This window comes from Dermacentor albipictus, chromosome 10 (genome assembly GCF_038994185.2).
Source record: "Dermacentor albipictus isolate Rhodes 1998 colony chromosome 10, USDA_Dalb.pri_finalv2, whole genome shotgun sequence".
Lineage (NCBI taxonomy): Eukaryota > Metazoa > Arthropoda > Arachnida > Ixodida > Ixodidae > Dermacentor > Dermacentor albipictus.
Genome location: NC_091830.1, coordinates 28,177,302 through 28,200,147, shown reverse-complemented (window position 1 = coordinate 28,200,147; position 22,846 = coordinate 28,177,302). Strand labels below are relative to the sequence as shown.

The window sequence follows — 22,846 nt, the reverse complement described above, 5'->3', positions numbered from 1 at the left end:
AAGCATCGTCGTTTTTTACAGCTCGTCTCCTGAAGAAAGTAACTGGTTGCACGTAACTCAGTAGCGAAAAAAGGTAATTGAAATAAAATGAGCGCTGCCGAGTCCCGAAAGTAATCCTTCAATTACAAAAATACCTAAACACGAAAATTAATTACAAGTGATTCATTAGATTTATATTGTTCCAAACAACACGCCAAGCATAATAGCAGCGCTTCAGTTTAAAATGTTCATTACTGATGCATACCACTATAACAACGTTACACAAGCATGACCACAATAAAGAGCAGGTAGATCACAGGTGGCGCTATTTGCTGCCCTCTTCGTGAGACGTTGCAATATGCACCTAATTTGGTTTTTGTTGGCCGTAAACGTCGACGATGGCCACCTGTTCAGCACAATGACACAGTCATTCGCGGAACATTTCCGAAGATTATGTCATTCGTGAGCAGCACATAAGTATTTGAGCATCATATTGAGATTTAGAGAATAGGCTTTTAATGCGGTCATCAGCTTTGTCACACTGAGACTCACACACACACAGCTACACCAGATGCGAAATATGCCCTTCGTGCATCTTTATCTTAGGGTGCACTATAACTTTTTACGTCGTATTTGCAACCTATGTTAAACACGCTGGTAAAAATAAAGGAGTGCAAAGGGTGCTTATGCACGGCATGTTGCCCTCGTGGATGTAAAGTTGAGAAGAACGAGAAGAGAGGAATGTAGTGTTTGTGCTCGTATAATTATTCAAGGCGCATTTTATGCCTCGTGCCGATCACGTAATTTTTTTTTGCCTCAGAAGGTCTTTAGTTTGCGCATGCGATACCAGTGCAGTAAAACTCTTCTATAAGAGTAGAGCATGCGTGCCCTTTCAGAGAGATTACCAAATAAAGAAATTGCATCTGGCGAAATTATCTGAAAGGTTTCACTTGAGTGCCAAGTGCATACGCGAAGAGCTCAGTTTTTATTTTTTAAGTGGTATGAAAAAAAAATGATATCAAAGGTTTTCACGCTCAAACGGACAGTGTCGTGGAGCTGTTACCTCCTTTAATTTCAACTCTGAGCCTGGAAAATAACTTGCCACAAAAGAAAAATTACGGCGGAACTCATCTTACGATGACTGCCAGCGGTTGCATGCGAGGCTGTATATGAAGTAAAACATCTTATCTGCGTCGAATCACGCAGAATATTGCATTTTATTATAATGTGCATTTGCGGCCGGTTCATTTCGGTCTGTTAAAGAAAAGTCGAAATCATTTTTAAGCCTGCTATCTTCGGCTGATAAAGGTCAGATAGCTTTTATTACATTCCTTCTTTTGCAGGTGGCAGGCTATCTTAATCCTCTGTTTTTATCACAAAGGGAAGCTGGCTTAGCAGGGAAGAGCTTTTAGACTGGAGGCAAGCGAGAGTGCCATGGTGATCAAGTCCACGTTATGATGTACTTTTACTTTGCAATCAACTTTATAACTGTTTGTTCTTTACCTGAATCTTAGCAGCGTTCCCTCTACTTTGTTAACCTAAGTTGCAGCCAAAGACTTTGTTGCAGACACACCGAAGAAAGCCAGCATTGTCTTGTATGCCGTGGGTAACATTGGGCACGACGATGACAGGAAGGCTCCTCGGGGTCTCTTTATGAAAAGAAAACTCAGCTCGGAGCATTGAAACAGGTGGCTGTCAGTGTGTTTAACATCGCTCTGACAAGCGCATCAGTTTGCTTCTCAACTGCTTCTTTGCGCGACGGTCAAATCGTGTGGTCTCCGTACTCAGCTGTTGGAAAGAGGGAGCCAAAAAATAAAAGATGGAAGGCCTCGCGGTGTTCTACACATTCCTGATTTTATTTGAAATCTCAAGTGTTAGCAGTGGTAAGTGTTACGTAATAATTCAGTTTTCATTGTATTCGCCAGATCAGTCTGTGTCTAGCTTAGTGGCAGTTCCTAGAGAACTTCATGGGCACACTGACTAGGAGAGTGAGGAGTTAATCCAAAAACTTCACGTACTTTTGATGTTACTAAGAGCAGTGTATCGGGGATTTTCATTTGTGTGTTCAATTAACAAAGAAGTTTGAGTTGAAAGCTTCGTGTTTTAGTGACCGCTAAAATGCAAAATTGGTAATGCACAATGCTGCATCGATAGGCGATGTTATTGTAGTACAGCATATTGATATCTGTTCATCCATCTTGAACGGAAGTTTGAACATTGCTTGCTGGAAATGTGAATGGGAGACACTTGCTATGTTGGTTGTGTAAGCATGGGCGAAAGGGAGAAGAATCGCTAAGTTACCTTAAAAATATTTTCGGCTTATGTAAAAAACCTGGAATCGTCTGGCCCTAGGAATCGCCACAATAACTGCATGTTGCTTTTTATTCTGCAATTGAATTCCTTGTCAGAGGCACGTGATCTATATGGGAAGAAACAAAAGAACGCTTGTACTGGGTTTATCAACACAGCTGTGGCGAAAACAATGTTACCGCAGCAAACTGAGCACTGGGACTATTTGCCTCAACGTAGATGCTAAATAAACTGTTTTTACTAAGTAAGCTGGCGGCAACGCTAGATGGAGTGAAATGAAAAAGCAAAAAACAACATTGTTATTAGAAGCATAAAGGAAGTCATACGTTTAAAATGAAGATGTTACATAGCATTTTCGTCCAATTTTTCGCCTGATTATTGGTACACTCAATATTGCCTTGCAGCAGATCTGATGCCACGCCATATGTTGATGGAACAAATTCGAGGAGGTTTACTAGACGGCGGACGTCCAGGTAATCATCTTCTGTTAACAGGCTGCATATTTTTGTCCAAGGTGATACTCTTTACTACTTGAACTCGTTTCTGCACGGGCAACATTGATGACACATAGGTAAATTTGTTTCTGTCGATCTATGCTACAAAACAAACGGTGAAAAACTAGGCGGGTTACAGCTAGCAATAACGCATCTTTCTTCTTCTAAAGTAACAGTCCAAATTGTGAAAATGCTGTTTGAAATGGCAACAGAGAAGCATTTTCTTGAAGGAATTCAAAATAAAAACAAGAAACCCTTAATATCCAGCTCTAAGGTTGATCCTAAAACTAGGATTTAGTTGCAGTATTTGCGAAGCCGACTTGTTTGTTTCACCGAAACATATTTCTCTTTCACAAAATCACAGAGCGCAGTGGAGGTAAAACGCAATAAAAAGGCGCAAGAAATGCGCAAGAAATGAGGGTCTTTTTACTAAGAAATAACAATGTGCTGTTCAAATACCCTAAGGTGATCGAGGGGGTGTTCGAACACGGTAGAAAATCCGCAGTCACTAAAGCTGGTGAAATTCAATATCTCGATGCAGCAACTTTATGTAAATAAAGGTTAAGAAACAAATATCCTCTGAAATTTTGTCTCCCTTTCAAATCGTGAGTGTGTATACTGCGTCACGACGCCAGTTTCACCGTTTCTATGAAAAAGTACATCGAACTCATGAATGCTGTGGACGTGAAGATTCTGCAGAACTTCAGTATGAATACTGTGGAGATCAAATAAGAAAGCAAAGTTCTAGTGAGGGAATCGGAAACAGAATGAGATATTTACGCTGCATGCGGAACATTTTTACCTGCACGGTTTCGCTTCCGCGACTTCTAGCACCATCACAAATGTCTAAACTTAGGCGCCACAAGGCTTCAGGAGATGAAGCTTCACATAGTAGTGGTGCGATGCAATCTTAAGCTGTAAGCACAACGTTTGGAATATTTCTGAAAGCAATGGAAATTTTTTCCTGAATGTCTGATAGATTTCTTACGAGGGAAACGCAGGATAATCACCAAATACGGATCCGATTGTTTAAGTTCCACATAAAGGGAAAAGACTGCGTCACCTAGAGAGAAAACAAAGGGCGAGGGATTGCGGCTACAAATTGGAATTAAGTTTCACCTTATGTCACCAAACATTTGTTATTACATGCATTTCTAAACGTCCATCTTTAGGCGGTGGATTCTTCAGTGGAGCTGGACCTGGCCAAAGTGCAGGAATGGGTGGCTCCGGTCCTGGTTCGGCGATGCGACAAAATAGAGGTTTGTAACAATCATGCTCTTGCGTCCTTGTTGCGTCAGCCTTTTGAAGTCAAAAGCCGATGGTGTAAGCCGACCAAATCTTCGGATGTAGTGCGTAAGCGCAGACTATCCTCTCTCACAATGCAAGAAATTTCCCAGATGATTGACGTTAGGTGAATACTCAGAGAAACGCGTGCTGAACATTAAGAGCCTCGCAAGGTGCTAGCGGACAGAAAATGACGCTTGCACTGCTCAGCTGAATATTTGCCTGGCTGTTCATCACTGATTGTTAAGAAATAAATGATTGTCATTGGCGATTGAGAGATAAGACAGTGAACTGCTTGCTTTTTGAAGCAGTCATTAGGCAGCAGAAAAAAAGCGCCCGTATAGATATTGCAAGTAGGCGCAATTATAACAGATGAGCTGTACGTACTGGCATTGTCACACATGTTACATTTAGCAGTGTTAGCACCTAGGTAAACCATAACTGCCTGTGTAGAGGGCTGCATACTATGTCGATACAGACTTGTTTATTATACACTAGCCGCCTAAAATTAACGTGTACAGTATTGTTTCGAAGACTTGATACTGTTTAGGAAATATTATAGGAGAGAATGCCATTAAACTTATTGATCCTTTTGGAGATATTCCGCTTGTTCCAGGTAATTGCGTGCTGCAGCATCTAGATTGCACGTAACTTTGACGTACGTTGTATCGCAAATTCATAGGAGTATGTCTTCTTCAACGTTAATTCTCCTCTTCGTGGTGTTCTGTTCATAATTTTTACGAACTTTGTATCTGTGCCTTTATTCACTGCACTAAACGCTATGAAAGAAACAGGCAAGTGAATTCGGTCTGACTGCTACGTTCACAGGGAGCCTAGGTATTACTGTTCCTCGTAAAATGCAATTGAACATCTGCATAACCTCGAGCGAAATCTGCAGCCACCTTTGTGCTGGTGCAGTTAATGGATGCATTCTTCATGGCAATCATGCAATGTCGTGGGGAATACCGTGTTATCGAACTATGACTGCCAACAATTGGTCGCAGCATCCTCAAGAACGGGATTAAGAGAAAGTTGTACTACAGGCGCAGTTTTGCTGAATAATTGTTTATTCAAACCAGGAAAACAAATGCAATGATTTTAGGTTGCAAAGCCCAACACAAATTCTCACTTGTTCAAAACCAGGTTGAGAAGGGTCGCTATTAAGTTTAGAATGTTTCTCCTGAACAACATTAAAAATTTTAGCGAGCTTTGGACGACAAATATAGACTTTGAAGCTATATTATCTAGGTGAGAGTATGAGATAACAGCAACAACCAATAATAATAATTTACATTTATTTGCAGCTGTTTGTGCAGTTAGGTTATAAAACACATATATTAAGCGGCACCGAGTAATTTAGAAAAATTTGCTTCTTTCTTTCAATTCTCATTCATCTTGGTAATGTTTCCAATGTCTACCTAAATAATGCCTATTTTCATCATTTACATCGATACCTTAAGGATCTCTACGTTACCTCTTTATGCAAACGTTTGCACATTTCCATTGCTGCTTAAGGCAATTAAATGGAGATTTCACTAACTCTCATTTGAAATTAAGTAAATTCTGCTCCTTTAATTTGACCAGTGCCTATGCCGTAGAATTCACCTTGTCGCCTGAAGTTTCACATTTCCTCCCCGACAAACAATTTTTCATGAACATCAATTTAGCGGTTACCCTATTCTAACATATTCAGTTCAGCAGGTGCATTGTTTCTATTGTGAAAGTGGATACAGTGACTGTAAAATTACATGGAATTACAAAATAGCAAAATTGCAACATGTGTATGCCCGTACGTGGCGGATTCCTTGATTCACTCGGCGTCGCCAGTGTTCAGGCATTTGTATAGGAATAACATTGTGTTACAGTGGAGGAAAACAACAAGCGGCTTGGCAGCTAGTATGTGACATGTACGGTGAGCAACAGAGCAACAAAGAAAGTCAAGCGGAAAGCCAGAGAGGCTGAGATACTCTCTTGAGTGGCGGCAATGAAAAAGAAACCTGCCACGGGTAACTACTTCATCATCATCATCAGGCTGGTTACGCCCACTGCAGGGCAAAGTCCTCTCCCATACACCTCCAACAACCCCGGTCAAGTACTAATTGTGGCCATGTCGTCCCTGCAAAATTTTCAATCTCATCCGCCCACCTACTTTTCTGCCGCCCCCTGCTACGCTTCCCTTCCCTTGGAATCCACTCCGTAACCCTTAATGACCATCGGTTATCTTCCCTCCTCATAACATATCCTGCCCATGCCCATTTCTTTTTCTTCATTTCAACTAAGATGTCATTAACTCGCATTTGTTCCCTCACCCAATCTGCTCTTTTTTAGCCCTTAACTTTATATCCATCATCCTTCTTTCCATGGCTCGTTGCGTCGTCCTCAATTTAAGTAGAACGCTTTTCTTAAGCCTCCAGGTTTCTGCCCCGTAGGTGAGTACGGGTAAGACACAGCTATTATGCACTTTTCTCTTGAGGGATAATGGCAACCTGCTGTTCATGATCTGAGAATGCCTGCCAAACGCACGCCATCCCATTCTTATTCTTGCGATTATTTCCGTAACTACTTAGGAGGACAAAATGAAATCAGGAAAGAAACAATTTATAATAACTCGACGGGAAGCTCATTACTTTACGAAGCGAGATCAGGATGCCTTAGAACTCGCATTTATAAAGCGATATATAAGAAGGAAAAAGAAGCATGTGCTTGCTGGGGAAAAGCTAGGGAGACGATGAAGCATGTTGTATTAGAATGGGAAGATATCTGCCCAGCGGTCGATTTAAGAATCGCTGGCCTCGTTGAAGCCCTTGGGTTCAGTGAGAGTAAGGGGCAAGTAAACATGTCCGATAGAGATTAGTAAGAGGCGATTGGAAGATTCGTGGAAGTAGGGAAACGACAAACAACGGAGGCGTACGAAAACAAAGTTCACCATAGACGTTCAGAAACTTGGCCTATGGAAAATAATCATATTTTTTTTAAACACAAGCAGGGCATTAGGCAATAAAACAACAAGAGTTTGGTGGAGCAACTCACCACCCCGTTCGAAAGGCGTTGCTCATAACATCCATCCATTATATATCCATCCATCCATTGGCCAGGAAAGGCATGTTGGCTTGGGCGCTTCCAGTCCGGGTTCTGCGATCAGGCAACTTGTAGATTTTTGGGAACTGCATGCCAGAAAGAGAATTTTTTTGTGGTTAGGGTAATAAATTACATTTATATTACGGTGAACATACAAAATTGTCTAAAGTTGCGTATTCATATACTACTCCAGGACACCAATATTTAAGGGGGCGGGAAAACCGAGGATTCATCAGTAGCTTTATTAATAATAATAATATTTGGGGTTTTACGTGCCAAAACCACTTTCTAATTATGAGGCACGCCGTAGTGGAGGACTCCGGAAATTTTGACCACCTGGGGTTCTTTAACGCGCACCTAAATCTAAGCACACGGGTGTTTTCGCATTTCGCCCCCATCGAAATGCGGCCGCCGTGGCCGGGATTCGATCCCGCGACCTCGTGCTCAGCAGCCCAACACCATAGCCACTGAGCAACCACGGCGGGTAGTAGCTTTATTGGTTTTAATGTGCAGCTAGGGTATCAATCTGGAAGAAGTGATGGAATATTCAAAACACTTTATTCATTTCTACGTATCGCGCAAAAAAAAACTATACAAGTGCATGATCAGCCATCTTCCATACCATCAATAAAGTAAACTGATATCATAGATGTGAACATCAGGAAAAGGCACTTACATGGTAAATAATATGGACATTAAACAGATAGAGGAATTCACATATCTTGGAATTACAATTGATTTCAAGATTAGCTATACCCCTCACGTTAGGTATGTTTCTGCGGCAGCAATGAAAAAGTTATGGTTATTAAAGCGCCGTTTAAGAAACTGCACTAGTGCTACCAAATTAAACGCATATAAGACAATTATTAGGCCAACACTCGAGTATGCCGATATAGTCTGGGACCCTCACACGAAGGCTGGTATAGACATTATCGAAAGAGTACAAAGAAAGCTCTTAGATTTATCTAGAATGCTTACAATTGGCGCATTTCAGTCACCTCTTTAAGGTTGCGATCTGGGCTCCAGACACTAGAAACTCGTCGCAAAATGCACCGTCTACAAGCTATGTATAACATAGTTAACAACCACACTAAAATGAGATTTGACAACTACATCCAATTTAACAAATCGCGACAGACCAGAGGTAAGCACAATCAAACAATATTACTGCCGCGTGCTAGAACAAACGCATATTTTTATTCCTTCCTGCCCAAGACAATTCGCGAATGGAACGCTCTTCCGCAAAGCGTGGTCAACTCAGCCACTCGTGATTCCTTCTTATCTGCAGTACAGACGTGCTTGTAATGTCATGCATTCATTGTACCTTTGCTTGTTACATATTCTGATTACTCTTTTATTACGCCTTTCCTATTGGCAGCAATGTGACGGCATCATCGTATTTCTTTTGTGTATTTGCATATGTTTACTTTGCCTATTAGGCTGTATTTTTGTTTTTTATTTTATTTTTTTATCCCCTTGAGGAAAAATTTTGAAATCACGTGATGTTTGTACCACTCCTGCCTGGGCTTCCAAATGGAAGCCGGCAGTATTCTGAAATAAATAAAATAAACATCATTTGTTCGTTATTGGTCGTTTTCAGGACACCGACCACCAGGTTCTGGTATTTTTGGAGGTTCCTTTCCACTGGCAGGTGGAGCCTTTGGGGACTCTATCCCTGGCCCTAGAGGTGGACTGTTTGGAGGTTCGTAATCATCGTACTGATCTGTCAAAAACGTCAGAGTTGATACAACTTAATCAAGCGTTCGGGAAGACGTCGCCAGGTTTGGGTTGCTGGTGTTGTAAAATCAAGCGAGATGTGAACTATGTGCAAAAAATGCCTGTGGCTTAGCTAAGGTTAAGCCCAGGATGCGAAGCATACTAGCCTTTATTTTAGTTGTTGAACCACTGTTTAGCCTGGTGAACTGCTGTTGCTTGGCTATATTTGGTTCGGCTAGACGAAGAAACAACTCATGCGTTACTCTGCTTCGCCTTCAACAGTGGAACGCGACAGCGTTCCCGTCGACCCGCCAAGGGGCGTAAGACAATGGGCTACGGCGCAGCGACTACGCGCCCCGCATTGGACGCGGTGAGCGTCGAGCAACGCAGCGTTCGGCGCGGCAACGAAATGTGCGCCTGAGCAAGCGACGTACGCCTGAGCCTTAGAAACAGCTTGTTTCTAAGGCAACACCGCATTCACTAGAGGCGCTTTTGTACCGCTTTGAAGCATCGTACTCATGGCTCAGTGGTAGCGTCTCCGTCTCCCACTCCGGAGACCCTGGTTCGATTCCCACCCAGCCCATCTTGCAATAGTTGAGCCAAAGCCACCTAGAAACAAGCGCAGCTGCTTATATACCGCCGCGACGCCGCGAGCAACGGCGCGAGTTGGAGCACCGTTTCTCCTCTGTCGTGACGTCACGGTGTCACGTGGTATGGCATGGGGTCAAAGGCCATTGAATGCGACACCGCCGCGCCTGAGGAGCTGGGTTGAGCTCTCGTAATATGCTTCGCATAAAATATAGCTTGAGCTCCGGAGCTTCTATCTCAATGCATGGGAATGAAGAAATCGTTTATCTCGAGAAGCACTGTACCGACTTTTATGAAATTTGCTGCATTTAAGGGAGAATACTACATTTCAGTAACTCTATGGAACCAATACATCATAAAACATGTAAATTCCTAAATGCTTTAAAATATGGGAAATAAAAAAAATACGAAACTATGACGGGGCAATTATTCAACCCAACAACAAATAACAATGACAATTATGTAAGCTGCAAGTAATAATACTTTTAAAGTGGACAAATTTAGCGTACTACTCACATCTTTAACAGACACCCTGATTTATGAGTTTGAATTTGTAAAGACCGTCGTAAGCATCGTAAAAATTCACTTAAGCTCTATACTTATACATCCTAACTTGGGATACTCTAATAGAGGGTTTCTCAAACGTTTCCATTGGATGACTCATTTTAGTAGCACCGGCCTCAACATGACTCCCCCCCTCCCCTACCAGGTTTATAAGCCTTCTACAGATTAAATTTTTTGGATTACGCATATATATCTATATATTATATTCTAAACGCAATAACCAGACAAAAGAGTCCTACCAAACGTGGTTGTGTGGTTGTAATTGTTTTCGAACGACCAATGATTTATTGAAGCATATTATAGAAAGTTGTGTATTTGCGACGGGTGAAATAATAGGTGGCTCCGTGTGGTTCTAGGCACATTGCATGCCTGTTTCTAGTGTGTTGTTGATGAGTTTGGAGAGTTTCGCTTGCAAGTCGTTAGCAAGAGCACCCGCAGCATTTTGGAAACCATTGCGAGTAAATTTAAGCTGTACATTCTCCTTTGCATTGATATCTTGGGAATAGTGTCTGCGCCCTTCTTGTAGGCTTGCCTAATGTTTCTGACATCCTGTTGCGGCTGCTTGCTTTACCTCATTCAAAGGTTAGAAGGAAGCTACAATGAAGCTACAAGCTTTCAAAGTGCTAGTATGTCTAGTAAAGTTTTCATGACATCTGCGTGCATTACGATGCTGGCATCTGGGCCTTGTATGTATGCTTATATAGTACTGTAATATAAACGGTGTCTAAAGAATATGGGCAGAGAATATGAAAGTTCACATTCCTTGCTCCTAGCCGAATGCACACGTAGTTGGGCGCTGCATAGCCCCGCGAAAAAGACCCATGACGCATTTTGGGGTCAACATCCGCAGATTGAGAAGCATTGGTCTATCATATCCAGTATACAGATCAGCGATATTTACAATTGATGTAGGGTTACATCTTTGTAAACTTCCTTCCATTTTTTACTTACCCGGCCATTCTCAACAATTTTTGTAAAATACCACAGGTCTTAACTCAATGTTACACTTAGAGTCCCTCGAATTTCCCCTTCTCTCTGCGACGCAACAAATTTCTCTGGGACGCAACCATAAAAGAAGTTTCAGCGTCTTGTATATAAGTAAATTAGAAAATTGGAGTATGCCTCAAGCTAAAGCTTCCGCTTCAAAGGCAAATGCTTGTAGGTTTCTTTTAAGGACGTTCTTCTATTATTCACCAATTTTCTAAGCTGATCCTTCAATCTGTCGTGTACTTCAATGTACCTGCGCCATATTCATATATCTGAAGTGGTTTTATTGACGTACACTTGAACGTTTCTACATACCAAAACTATAGAGACAATAAAGATAGAATTAAGGAAAGATTATATTTTGCCAGAGAAATACATACCAGACGCATTCTCTGCCCGTCCTTATCAATGAATTTTCTTTTGTATATTTCTTGCAGGGCCTATTGGTGGACGTGCCTTCTCAGGACCCACGATAGATAATAATGAAGATCTGACACACCAACCTGGTTCTGCTTTATCACGCAGTAAGCCTTCTGTAAAACCATCGGGTGATTCAAGATTTGGCGAAGAGTATGGCGAGAGCAGCGAGGAAGCGATGTTTCACCTTCCTAGAAAGCGAAGGGGTATGTAGAGATGTAGAGATGGCACAGAAGGTAGACAGAGAAGATTAGAGACGGTGAAATGAAGATTATATATATATATATATATATATATATATATATATATATATATATATATATATATATATATATATCGCTGTCCCGTCTCGAAGAGGACACCATATTAGAAATTATAATCAATACGTTTCGTCACGTATCAGTTCCCATGGGCACTGTCCTGTATAGATGCACACTAATAGAGCATCCGCTTTACTAACGCTACAGAATTTATTCAGAGAAGGAAAACTCGGCCTTTTCTATGCGTTTGAAGGCATACGGAGCGTGTTTTGCAAGCAAATGTCGTCGCTGTCCACCGAGAACATGCACTCGAAGCCTATCGGGTGGCGCACTGTAGTAACAGCCGAGCACTGGAATTAAGGAAGCTCCAAGGAATATTGACGCATATTCAAATTTTTGTTGTGGTTTATACAGCTTGGCAGCAGTGATAGCAAAAATGTAATGATGGCACATAAGATTTCAAGATCTGTTTTATTTTGGAGAGCCGGCAAAGCGTGCCAAGACGCGCCGCCATTCCCGCATTTATATTTGCTCACTTTCATGTGCGTCCTATTCATTTTCGTTGCTCTGTGGGAGCCGCTTCTGGGGATTTTAGGGAAAATGGGGTGTTAGCCGCAGACTCCACTTATTTCGGGGCATCCACACTGGTTTAAACAATAAGATGTCGTAAACATATCTTTTTGTATTATTCAAAACGTTGCCCTGAGGCGTAAAACGCTTGGTGCATGCAAATTACACATACACGTGTAGTGAGTTATGTCCAAAGAGGTTTTTATGCTAGTTAGGATAGCAGTGTAGAGGAGACTGCGGTACACGAATAAGGGCCAATGGCGCCCCTTTCTGATTCGTTGTGCTGCAGTGTTTATAGCGCTTCCACCATGATAAGTCATCATGTCACCAGGAATAAGTGCCTTTATCCCCAATTGCTGTTACGTGATCCTTCCCCTACACGTAAAGACGTGGTCGTTGGTGGTCCTCGCAGATATGTCCGGCGATGTGCATTTTGGCGGTAAACAGGTTGGTGGACAAGTGCTGTATGGTCGCATGCTTTACCATATTACTAACAGTAAATACACTGTCGACATAGTCGTGATTAGCTAAGTGTGTGCCTACTACATGGCTCGTGAGCCCTCTCTATTATCCTGAACAGCATCATCTCCTTCTGTTCGCTGTAGGAATGCGAATAGCACCAGAATCTTCTATAGCCATGCTTAGTTACTACTGTGTCAGGTTAGCTGACACGGTATCTGAAACTTTTCCTAAACTCCACACATCATGACACTCCATCGCCAATCGTTTTCTTGCAGCTGCTCGACACAAAGAATGCCGCTAAGGACTAAGGACTCACAGGATTCCAATAAGGTGCCGTTTCTGTCAGTGTGATGTTTCTGGCGTGACCTCTTTTCGCGGCGATATGCCTTCCACGGAAGTTCTGGCACTGCGAAATCGTCTTTTCTCTTTCGTTTTTTTCTTTCAACTTTCTTTATCAGCTTTTCTATCATAATAAACGTCCACCTCTGACTTCCTTTGAAACTGCGCTATCGGGTTTACAGCAGTAGATAGCGGCCCGCAGGGCGACGTCAAAAATTACCTGTGCTCACACATGGCCAGACATTCAGCTCGAGGGGACAGCTCACGAGATAAGACAACCAAGTAGGCTTGACCGATACCTAACGAAAGCCGCACATCTGCCAGGAATATTGACGAGGTTACGCGGAGCGCTACAGGAAAGAATTATGGCGCATCTTGTACGTCCTATAACATGCAGACCCATTATTCAGAGGAAATGTAATATGTGCATCCGCATTATAAGAAGCACACTACTTGTTCTAGCCAAAACATAAAAAATGACCCTCGAACAAATTTAAAGCGTATTTCGCGCAAGCGTACTGTCTCCCATTTCTTCTGTTAATAATTAGCTAATCCCCGTAATTGTTTATCTAACTGTCGCCCTTATAGTGCGTCGTTCAGCTGCAAGGTCACGCGAAGGACCCGTATCCGTCCACACTAAAGCCCCTACATCCACGTGCCACCGCCGACCAAGCTAAGTACCGCCAACCTACCCTCCTCTTCCACGCTCCTCTCCCACTCACCCCCTCAGCTTCCGGCGTCAAGCGGAACTTACGAAGCTTCAGCTTCCTGTTCCGAGTGGAAGTGACGCTATGTTTTTAGCGTTGTTTACTTCCGCGTCTACGGAGAGGCTTTAATTGCACCAGCTGCGGTTGAAACTGTTAATGCGATTCCATCCAAAAACCACCGCCTATTGTAATCGGCGATCTGGTTGTGTTCGCTGCTTAGCGTCAACCTGCGACGGGTTGTGCCTCGAGAGACATCGTACAGTGGAATGCAGTGCCTAGGTGCTTGGAGACCGCTCCCGTTTTTCATGCATTTGGAAAACAGCGACCGCAAACTACTACTTCAGCGGACAACAACAGCTTGTCCCCTTTGAATTCTTCTTGTTTTGAAGCATACATCCCCTTCAGCCAGCACGTATGGAGGGACTTTAGTGAAGGAGTTCGCGACGCCAATTTGTACGCGACGCATAGAGTTTATGCTGTTGATTCTGAGGTTGAACGTGTCCCGTACGGCAGATCGAAGGTAACGAACGTCCCAAGTGCGTGCACTGCGTGAAGAACTGCAATGACGTGAAGCTATGAAATATAACAAGTTCAAATTTACGTGGAAGGCATTCAGTGACATGGTGAAAGTAAGTGTGCTTTTCTTGTGCGATATGCGTGGAGGTGTGCAGTGAATTGGTGCGTGCGCGCGTGTTGTAACGCGTGCAAAGGTGTACGGCGAATTGTGTTAGTGTTGTGACGCGAGCAGATGTGTACGGCGAATTATGTTCATGTGTTGTGCCCCAGCCTATGGCTCTCCGCACTTCGTCAGAGAAAGGGGACGACAGGCAAAGCGTGCGGGCGCAGCGTACGCAAACAAGCACGTAGATGCACACGAATGACGCTTTGTGGAATGGCTAGAGCGAGCTACTCAAATTAGCACCGGTTGCTAAGCACGGGCGTCTCACCATTGTCTGCAATCACAGTGGAAATTCTCGCAGCGCAACTCCGGGAAGCGTAAACGCCGGAACCGGAAATCTTAAAACCGGACATGCCGGAGCCGGAAACGCCGGAAGCGGAAATGCCGGAACCGGATTTGGTGTGAGGGGAAAAGGCGGTTGGCGGTACTTAAGAGAGCGGCGGTGGCGCGCGGATGGATGGGCTTTAGTCCACACTACTTCACAGTAACGAAGCACTGTCTGCTCTTTCCAAGCGCCGATGCAGAACTGATTACGTGCCCCTCTTGGCGCCGAGTAATATGTCGGGTGCAAAAGCCGCCTGCTTCTTGTGCAAATTCCCACCACGCCAGCTGCGCCGATGACGTCATCCGCTGTACCACTCGCCTATTCATGCGTCGTCGCATCTGCGCCGCAGCCCTCATTCTTGGGGCTGTACCAACTTTTATCGCCGACCTTCATACACCCGCATCGCGAATCTTCAAAGTGGGGCCATATAGGCGTAAAAGAACAGTTCCCAATATTAAATAGCTCCACATCCTTCGGAACTACAACATTGTAGTAAAATATTTTGTTGAACACCCCTTTTTTTCTATCCCAATGCTCGTGTTAGGCAAGGATGGAGCCCCCCCCCCCCCCATGAGGGAGTGTTTTCATACTTTACGTTTTCATGTTTCGCAGGACAACGGCCACTGCGTGACCACATCGAACGTCAGAGATACTCAAGACCGGGTTCTCAAGAAGTTAGTGCAGGTGAGTGCACAAGTGCACGCCAGAATGATGGCATAAATGTAAAACGCCTTAGCACATCCCAAGCTCCCAAAAAGTGTCTTGCCATTAGCGACCACAGTCGCAGATATGCGCCCTATTGGTATCCACTTAGGACTTCTTGCAACCACGCTATATATTTCCTACGGAACCTTCCTTACGTGATCTCCAGATGAGGTTGTGGTTTTTAACCGCTAGTAAACAGACTATATTGCCATTGTTGTTCTCCATGAACGTGCTGGGAGAACGACGAGTGTTATTCAAATGCGCGAACTGCTCATATAATCAGGCCTGAGTATAAAGGCGGAAATTGGAAGCCTGAGCTTGTGTCCCCTCCGCTTGGAGCTTGATCGAATACACGATCGGGAAGAGAGACTGGTTGTCCAGTGTCCAGTATCCAGAGTGCCATTATTTGGTCGATACTACCTTTTTGTGTTCGTTCCCTTGGTTTTAAAGCCCAAGTATTCTTGTGTAGATTGAGTGCTCTGAACATATTCTGTTAGGTAAACGAATGCATATAGACATCTCGTTGCGTGTGTGGTGCTCTGATATAGGACGTCGTGACGGAGCAGCTACAGAGGCGAGTTTTGTGTCTTCTACGAAACACGGGCTCCTCATTGATATTTGTGAACACAGAAATTCCACAGAAAGAGAACGACACAGCAATTGCAGACCTGAGGTTTCTTGAGTGATAAAGGCGGGCGGTAAACCGTTAACGCTCATCGTCTTGTATTCAGCTCTTAGCGAAGCCACAGCTTTGAAAATTCAAAGGTAAAAAATTCATATGCACCAATCTGTAGCGAGTAATGAAAAATTATGTCTACTGCCTGTTATGTTAACTGGCGTTACTGAATAAATAGTTTCATTCATATGAGTAAGTAATACACACAATTTGCTAAAGATCCGAGCACATCACTTATGTTGATAAAGCTGCACATTTAATTCAACACAATTATTAGCAATCAATGGGAGACGAGTAATGGGGAGGGACGAAGCCGAGAAAGACATCTGGTTTTGCATAGAAAGGCCCTCAACACTTCCAGCAGTTCTGCAGTTGATTAAAAACACATTCTTGCCAAACGTTTCTGAAGGTTAGATCACACTCCTGGCTTATAGCTCCCTGAACTGCAGTACATTTTGAGCATAAATATCAAAGGTACACTAAAAATATGCCCGCAGGAAGAATTTCCAAACACTAAGATGGTGCAGCTAGACTTTCCGATGGTTGCTAGTTATGCAGCTGAGGCGTACGTCGGTTCCTATACAACTTCTACATGTATCATAATACAACAACGCCAGACCAGTGCTTTAGCTTCTCTTTAAAAACTCCGTGAATACCTGCATGCACACAAATTTACCGGTTTTTACTTGAAGCGGCATTATTCCGAATGCACAGCACTGTATTAAGTTTGAGGACTGCATTAACCTATTACGATTTTTCGATAGCAACGCTTCTGGATCGGGCTGGAAATTTAAGAGAATTTCGGCTCTCGTATATTCAGCAGCACTCAACCAGAGCTTTTAGAGAATGCTATATCAGCATGAATAGATTTAGCGTTTCTAATTTGTGTCCCTTCAAAGCATGCATTCCTACAACAGCCAACCTGCATTCACACGCAGGGCTCCACGGTGGGAAAGGCAGGGAAGCCGGCTTCGCCGTTACACCAACCGTCACGGCTCACGAGGGGGGTGCCCATGGAGGTGGCACCAGCAGGGCCAGGAAGAGACATGACAGCGGGCACTCCCACGGACGTGGGTCAAGTGAAGAAGTTGATGACAAGAACGAGGAAAGAGATGGTCACGCTTCACACAAGGGAGGAAGCGTGTCGATATCTACATTTGCAGCTCTCTCGCTGGCACGCCAATGCCTGAATTTGCTACACGATATGCTCGCTCTGCTAACAACGAATCGTGGCGCATGAACCAACAAATTAAACTGTAAAAGATATAGCGTTTCGTTTCTCCGACCGTCTGACGGCATGGGATCGGTGAAAGTAAAATACGTAGATAATGTCCTCCTTTCATTTCCTTTCTTGTGCGCCCTAGCTGTTTTAAGCTTCGAACAGCTGAGTGGTCGTGATTGATAGGCGTGTCAGCATTGAAAGCAATGCACCGCATTGCCTGACGGTACCGCAAGGTGACATAAGTCACAGCGATATCTTCAAATTGCCAACGTACTTAGCATTTGTCATTACGGCAATGCCTTTCGGAGCTATTTTTCAGTTAACATTAATTTTTGAATCGGTTTTCTTGCGTCAATGGGATGACAGTTTGATGAAAATAGTTACGTGCACGCGGTCCGAGTCGCATGCTTAAGAGTAACAGCTTTCAATGTGACATGAAAATAGTGCATTGTGGGTTGAATACCAGAGTAAATAATCAATAAAGCCGGTATAAATACACAGTTTTAGAAGTAGCGGACCCAATGTTAATGCACGCTCACCACCTTCTCTAGGAGCCCTTCACGAGGCACAAAAAGAATATTTGTGTGCTGTCTATCGACAGTATCGCTTATTTTGCGCTCTTATTACACTAAATCGCTTAATTTAGCCGTTTCTATAACTTCCTAGCAATATACCGCTGTTACTCACGACACCTGCGCGTTCCAGTGCGAAAAAAAAAGACTGCTTGTTCACTGAAGAAACGCAAGCGCATCGTTTCAGTTAAACGACGTTAGGAAAGACACGCGGTACATTCGAAACTTTGACTTGAGATCAAATCGGCAGCATATGAAAGACGTCATGGCCGGAGTGAAAGTCAACCAGCACGTGCCTCAAGGACCACACCCGAACACGAAATGCTTAGCGGTGAAAAGGAAATGTTTTCATGCAACCAGTACTAATCACGGCGCCATAAAAGAAACCAACCCTTGTTTCTCAGAAAGAAAGCTTCACAGTCGTAGAAGAGCTCATCCTGCATGGTCAGGTAATCGAACACGGGAGAAGTGCATATCCAGGAAGGCCACTTTAAGTGTTTGGGTGCTATGTTTGAGTAAACGACAATATTTCTGGCGAATAATTTTCGCTTACGCGGAACTTATAGGCCACGGTTCTGTGGTGCACAGTGGGCGGCGCAATATACGAGTTGTGGAAGGCAATGTAATGCGAAATATTGCTCCACAAACACAATCATCAAATAAAAGATGAATATACTGGTCTTGGTGTTGGATATACTGGTCATTTTGAACACAATTACTTGGAAGGAAATTACCAAAACGCCCACAAGAGGACATTCACACAATTGCTTTAGAGAGAGAGAAGTGGTTCTTGTAGGGAAAGGAGGAAAGGCTGGCACTATCTTCTGCAACCCTTGCGGGAGCACGGCTCAGCGCCAGCAGGGGGATGGAAATGGGAGTGAAGGAGATAGAAGGAGGGAGAAAGGTAGAGGGTCGCCATGGCAGCAGTGGAGCAGCCCGGCCTGGAAGGCCCAGTGGCTTCGACAGGAGGAGTGGACTGGTGATAGACCATAGGAGGTGGCCCAGCAAAAGCGAAGTTTATGCGGATCAGGAGGCCCTAGGTGGTGAATAGCTGTTAGGCTATTCATCTTTGAAGAAATTTCCTAGAGTCACGCCGAGAGCCCCGACGAGTAGAGGTACTCAATGACACTTAGGAAGGCTATAGCTGATTACTACTGGGGAAGAAGATGTCTTCCTGTCATGAACATGGGAGCCCCAGGCGGAAGAACTCCCGCAAAAGTCGGCCCCGGTGCTGCAGGTGAGCAGGGCAGGCCAGCAGACGGTGCTCCAGAGTCTCTGGGTCACCGCAGGAGGCGTAGGCTGGCAAGGTGGCTTTCCCAAGCCGGTGCCGGCGGGCTTCCATCCAGTAGCAGCCAACCCGCAGTCGGGGAAGCAACGAGGTATCCCTTCGTGAGAGGCCATGCTGTGGAAGAGGCCGTCCCAGGGACCCTCGTTTATCCGGATGGCAGGCGATCATGTGCCGGCGTAGCTTGTGTCGTGTTAAGTCCGCGGCCGTTACAGCAGGGCTGAGGGCGACGCTTTTGTGGTGGGCGCTCTTTGCGAGAGTGTCTGCCTCTTCATTGCCCGGGATCCCTACGTGCGCAGGTAGCCAGTGCAGGGATAATGAGCATCCTGCATCCTGAAGGGCCGCCATTCTTGACGAGAGCAGTGCAACCCCAAGGCTAGCCCTGTCAGGGCTCTGAATTTAGACATTCAAATTGTCGTGTACATGTTTTCGGTGTTTCGCAAGTTATCCCTGCCGCAAAATCAATGAACCATTCTCCCTCTACATAATCACTATAACACTTGAAGGCCGAAAATAATATCACCCGCAATGAACATAACATGTGTTCAAAACGTTTTCATCAATCGCGATACTCATAGACAAGTTCTTGCTGCGCTCTGGAAAGTACTGGTTGAGGCGTATTTCCAGAGGAGTAGAATGAAAGAATGTACCCTGCTTGGTACAATAATATTGTACAAAATGTGCAATAAGAATAGATACATACGTCTGTAATAGTACAGTGTGGGAACTCAGATATTTAAGGTGTATATACATTTATGTATATAGTGTAAACAACCAGTCAGGTCAGAAAAACATTAGCACTATCACGTTGTAGCCGCAATGTTACTTCTATAGTGGATACGTAAAACAATTAGTGCAAACATGAAGGTTCATTGGTAAGCTCCCACAAAGCCATCCACGCTTTAATGATTTTCCTGCGGACCTTAGAATGTGCTGATGAACACTCAAGTGCACAGACTTTGAGCGTAAACTTTGTCTTCTTTCTTCAACCTTTTCCCTAGCAAAGTTTAGCCACATGGACTTCCTTCTGGTTATATTCTATGACTTGCTTGATTTCGCTCTCTCTCTCTCTCGCTGGCTGACTATCGATTTACTAAACTCTGGAAATCGAAAAGCTGCACCTCTTTAGGAAGGCATCACGCATCGAATTGATAACTTGTAGACTTTTACTTGTAAGCTAGCTGTGGGGTGCGTACATGGTATTGTGTTGTTTTAGGGAATATCTTGTCAAGACTGTGAGACACGAACAAATTCTTTCATGATACCTGTCTGACAAGTCGGTTTCCCTGTCGGGCGGGTCGAGCCACTACAACTTGGTGGAACATGAATGTGCTTCAATACTGTGTGGTCCTGAAGTAGCGTGGACTTGATACCATAGTTCTAAATTTATATTTAAAAGAAAGTAGGTGCATTGAGGAAAAGCACATTTAGGTGTCATATTTGCCTCAGTATTATTTACAAGAAGAAAAAAAAATTGCTCGCGAAAGGAGTCTGATTGTTGGCTTGCAAGTATCATGCAGGATGTTTTTTTTTTCTAGTGGTACCAAGGTTCTAAAACTTTTCTGTAGCAGACAGTCCAGTTCTAATCCTTGAGCTACATTGCTTGATGAGGTGGTCATTACTTCTTCGAGAAATCAAAACGTTTACTTGAATTGTCAACACAATTACACTGTATATATTTCAAACCACGAAAGGGGGGAGTATGCAGGGCATATCGACGTGGAATGAATTCTGAGGATGGAACCAATTTCGAGATATGCGTCGTTAAAGTTGCGGTAAAACGAATTGTTGTTCGATTACCTTAAGAAAAGGCTGTTTAAAACACTGAAGCCCAACAGCATCTGAAATGCCAACGCATTTCGTCGGACCTTTTGAAAATTGATATCTCGAAACTGGTGGAGTTCTGTGAATTTGTTCCAAGTGGATGCACCTTACGAACGTACCCTCTATATCTCGCAAATTGATTAATATGCTGTAAAGCAAAAAATAAATGTGAAAAACTGCAGCTTAATGGGGCAGCAAAACGAAAAAGCCCGGCATATGCGGTAGGGCCATGTATGTGACCATGTTGTGCGAATAGAAAAGCTGTCATGCACGGTATTGCAAATAAGAACTTTGAGAAATTGTAGTCTACTTGTACAGTAGTGGTTATGGTAAAAAAAAGTGGACACCAACCACATAATTTTAAACGAGTTTTCTAAGAGAACAAAAAAAGATGTTTTTGTTAAATGCCGTTATATTTCCGTGTTTTCGGCCCTTCCACAAAGCATGTAGTGAATTCGTGAATGTGCTCAAACACAAATACAGCGCAAACGCCAGGCTCCGAGTAAATACTGGACAGACAACTCTCTATAATTACAACGTCGATAATTCGGAACTACGCCCATCAAACGAAAGTGGTGCGACCAGTAAGCGACACAAAATTCATTGACTGGTAGTAGCGTCGTCTTGATATTCACGAAGGTCAGGTGACTTCCCGTGCGCACAGTTTATGGTAGCCGAACAGGAGCCGCCAACTTAACCTCCCTGGCTAACCAAGAAACAGGCGGTGGCCTGCCGCATCCTGCAGACAAACCTGTATCCTAACAAGGTGGACTACAGCAGATTATATCCAGGGCAGTGCAATGATCAATGTAAATTATCTAAGGGTAGGAATACAGATTAGGAGCATGCCACATATTCTATGGGCATGCTGGAAAGTGGCTCCTTGTGAAGGCCGCAAAATTTGAAACTGGCAGCAGAGGGAGACTTTGCCGCTCAGCTCAGACCTGCGAGACCAGGTCTGGGCCGTCCAGCTAGTTGAGGCAGCCGCTGAGACCCAGGGAATCTCAGCCGTCTGCTAGGTGGAGGGAAGCGGAGTCTGCCCCCGTGATTCCTGCCATCAGTAAAAGTTGACTCTCGCTCTCTCTATCCACCTAACATCAGCTATATTGAAAACGTGCAGCCTTTTACTTGTAAGTTCTTGTTGTAAACATGGGCTAAAGTTTTTCAGTAATAAACAAGACATCAGCCTAGACTATAAACGGTGCTATACATTTCGCCCAAATAAAACGATCCTCAAACAACGAGAACACAACTACATCTCCATTAAAAGCCTACCACATTCAAAATGAGCTAACTACTGGAATGAACACAACTGAGCTTACATCTTGCTTTTTTGTAGTGAAAAATTTTTTACGGATGGACATTTGACAGATATTGAAACAATTTTTCGGCTTCTTTTTCACCAGTGCAGCAACTCTTACGCCAGCGATTATAGCCATCTTTTCATGTGGCCCCCCATATAAATTTCGATAAACCGATACAAAAAATGCTAGAAAAAAGAAACAAATGTGCTGGCCTTCATCACCTGAAATTTCCTGTATTTTCTAAAGTCACATCGCGTCCGACATCGACCCCCCCCCCCTCACGAACTTAAGCCACTTTGGCTTAATGGAAACACCACAAGATTTTCGGCAACACCACAAGATTTTCCTGCAATCTGCCGTCAAGATGTTTTATTCGATAAGCAAATGGGGGCTGTTTCACAAAACGGTGCACAGAAGGAGCTGGTAAAGCCTTTCTCTTCATATTGCTACTGACGGCAACAATGGAGCACCTGCTGAAATGCTCATAAAAGTAGAATTG

The 22,846-nt window shown here is 43.8% G+C and overlaps 1 protein-coding gene across 3 annotated transcripts; it reads left to right on the top strand.

The window, feature by feature from the left end:
- Nucleotides 1-1,678: 1,678 nt before the first annotated feature.
- On the top strand, nucleotides 1,679-17,473 carry LOC139050391 (serine/threonine-protein phosphatase 1 regulatory subunit 10-like). Of its 3 annotated transcripts, none has more exons than XM_070526685.1 (7): nucleotides 1,679-1,862; nucleotides 2,697-2,762; nucleotides 3,956-4,042; nucleotides 8,746-8,847; nucleotides 11,438-11,623; nucleotides 15,372-15,443; nucleotides 17,079-17,473. In XM_070526685.1, exons 1-7 carry the CDS (start codon nucleotides 1,799-1,801, stop codon nucleotides 17,378-17,380), a joined length of 879 nt encoding a protein of 292 aa, XP_070382786.1. In that variant the 5' UTR covers nucleotides 1,679-1,798; the 3' UTR covers nucleotides 17,381-17,473. The 3 variants fall into 3 exon arrangements, with proteins under 3 accessions (XP_070382786.1, XP_070382787.1, XP_070382785.1); XM_070526686.1 differs by having other exon boundaries at nucleotides 2,694-2,762; nucleotides 11,438-11,524; XM_070526684.1 differs by having other exon boundaries at nucleotides 2,694-2,762.
- Nucleotides 17,474-22,846: the final 5,373 nt, after the last annotated feature.

Coding starts and splice junctions, on each gene's coding strand:
- LOC139050391 (XM_070526684.1), top strand. CDS start 1,799: ATGGAAGGCCTCGCGGTGTTCTACACATTCCTGATTTTATTTGAAATC. Junction 2,763..3,955: donor ACTAGACGGCGGACGTCCAG/GTAATCATCTTC, acceptor GTCCATCTTTAG/GCGGTGGATTCTTCAGTGGA. Junction 15,444..17,078: donor TTCTCAAGAAGTTAGTGCAG/GTGAGTGCACAA, acceptor ATTCACACGCAG/GGCTCCACGGTGGGAAAGGC.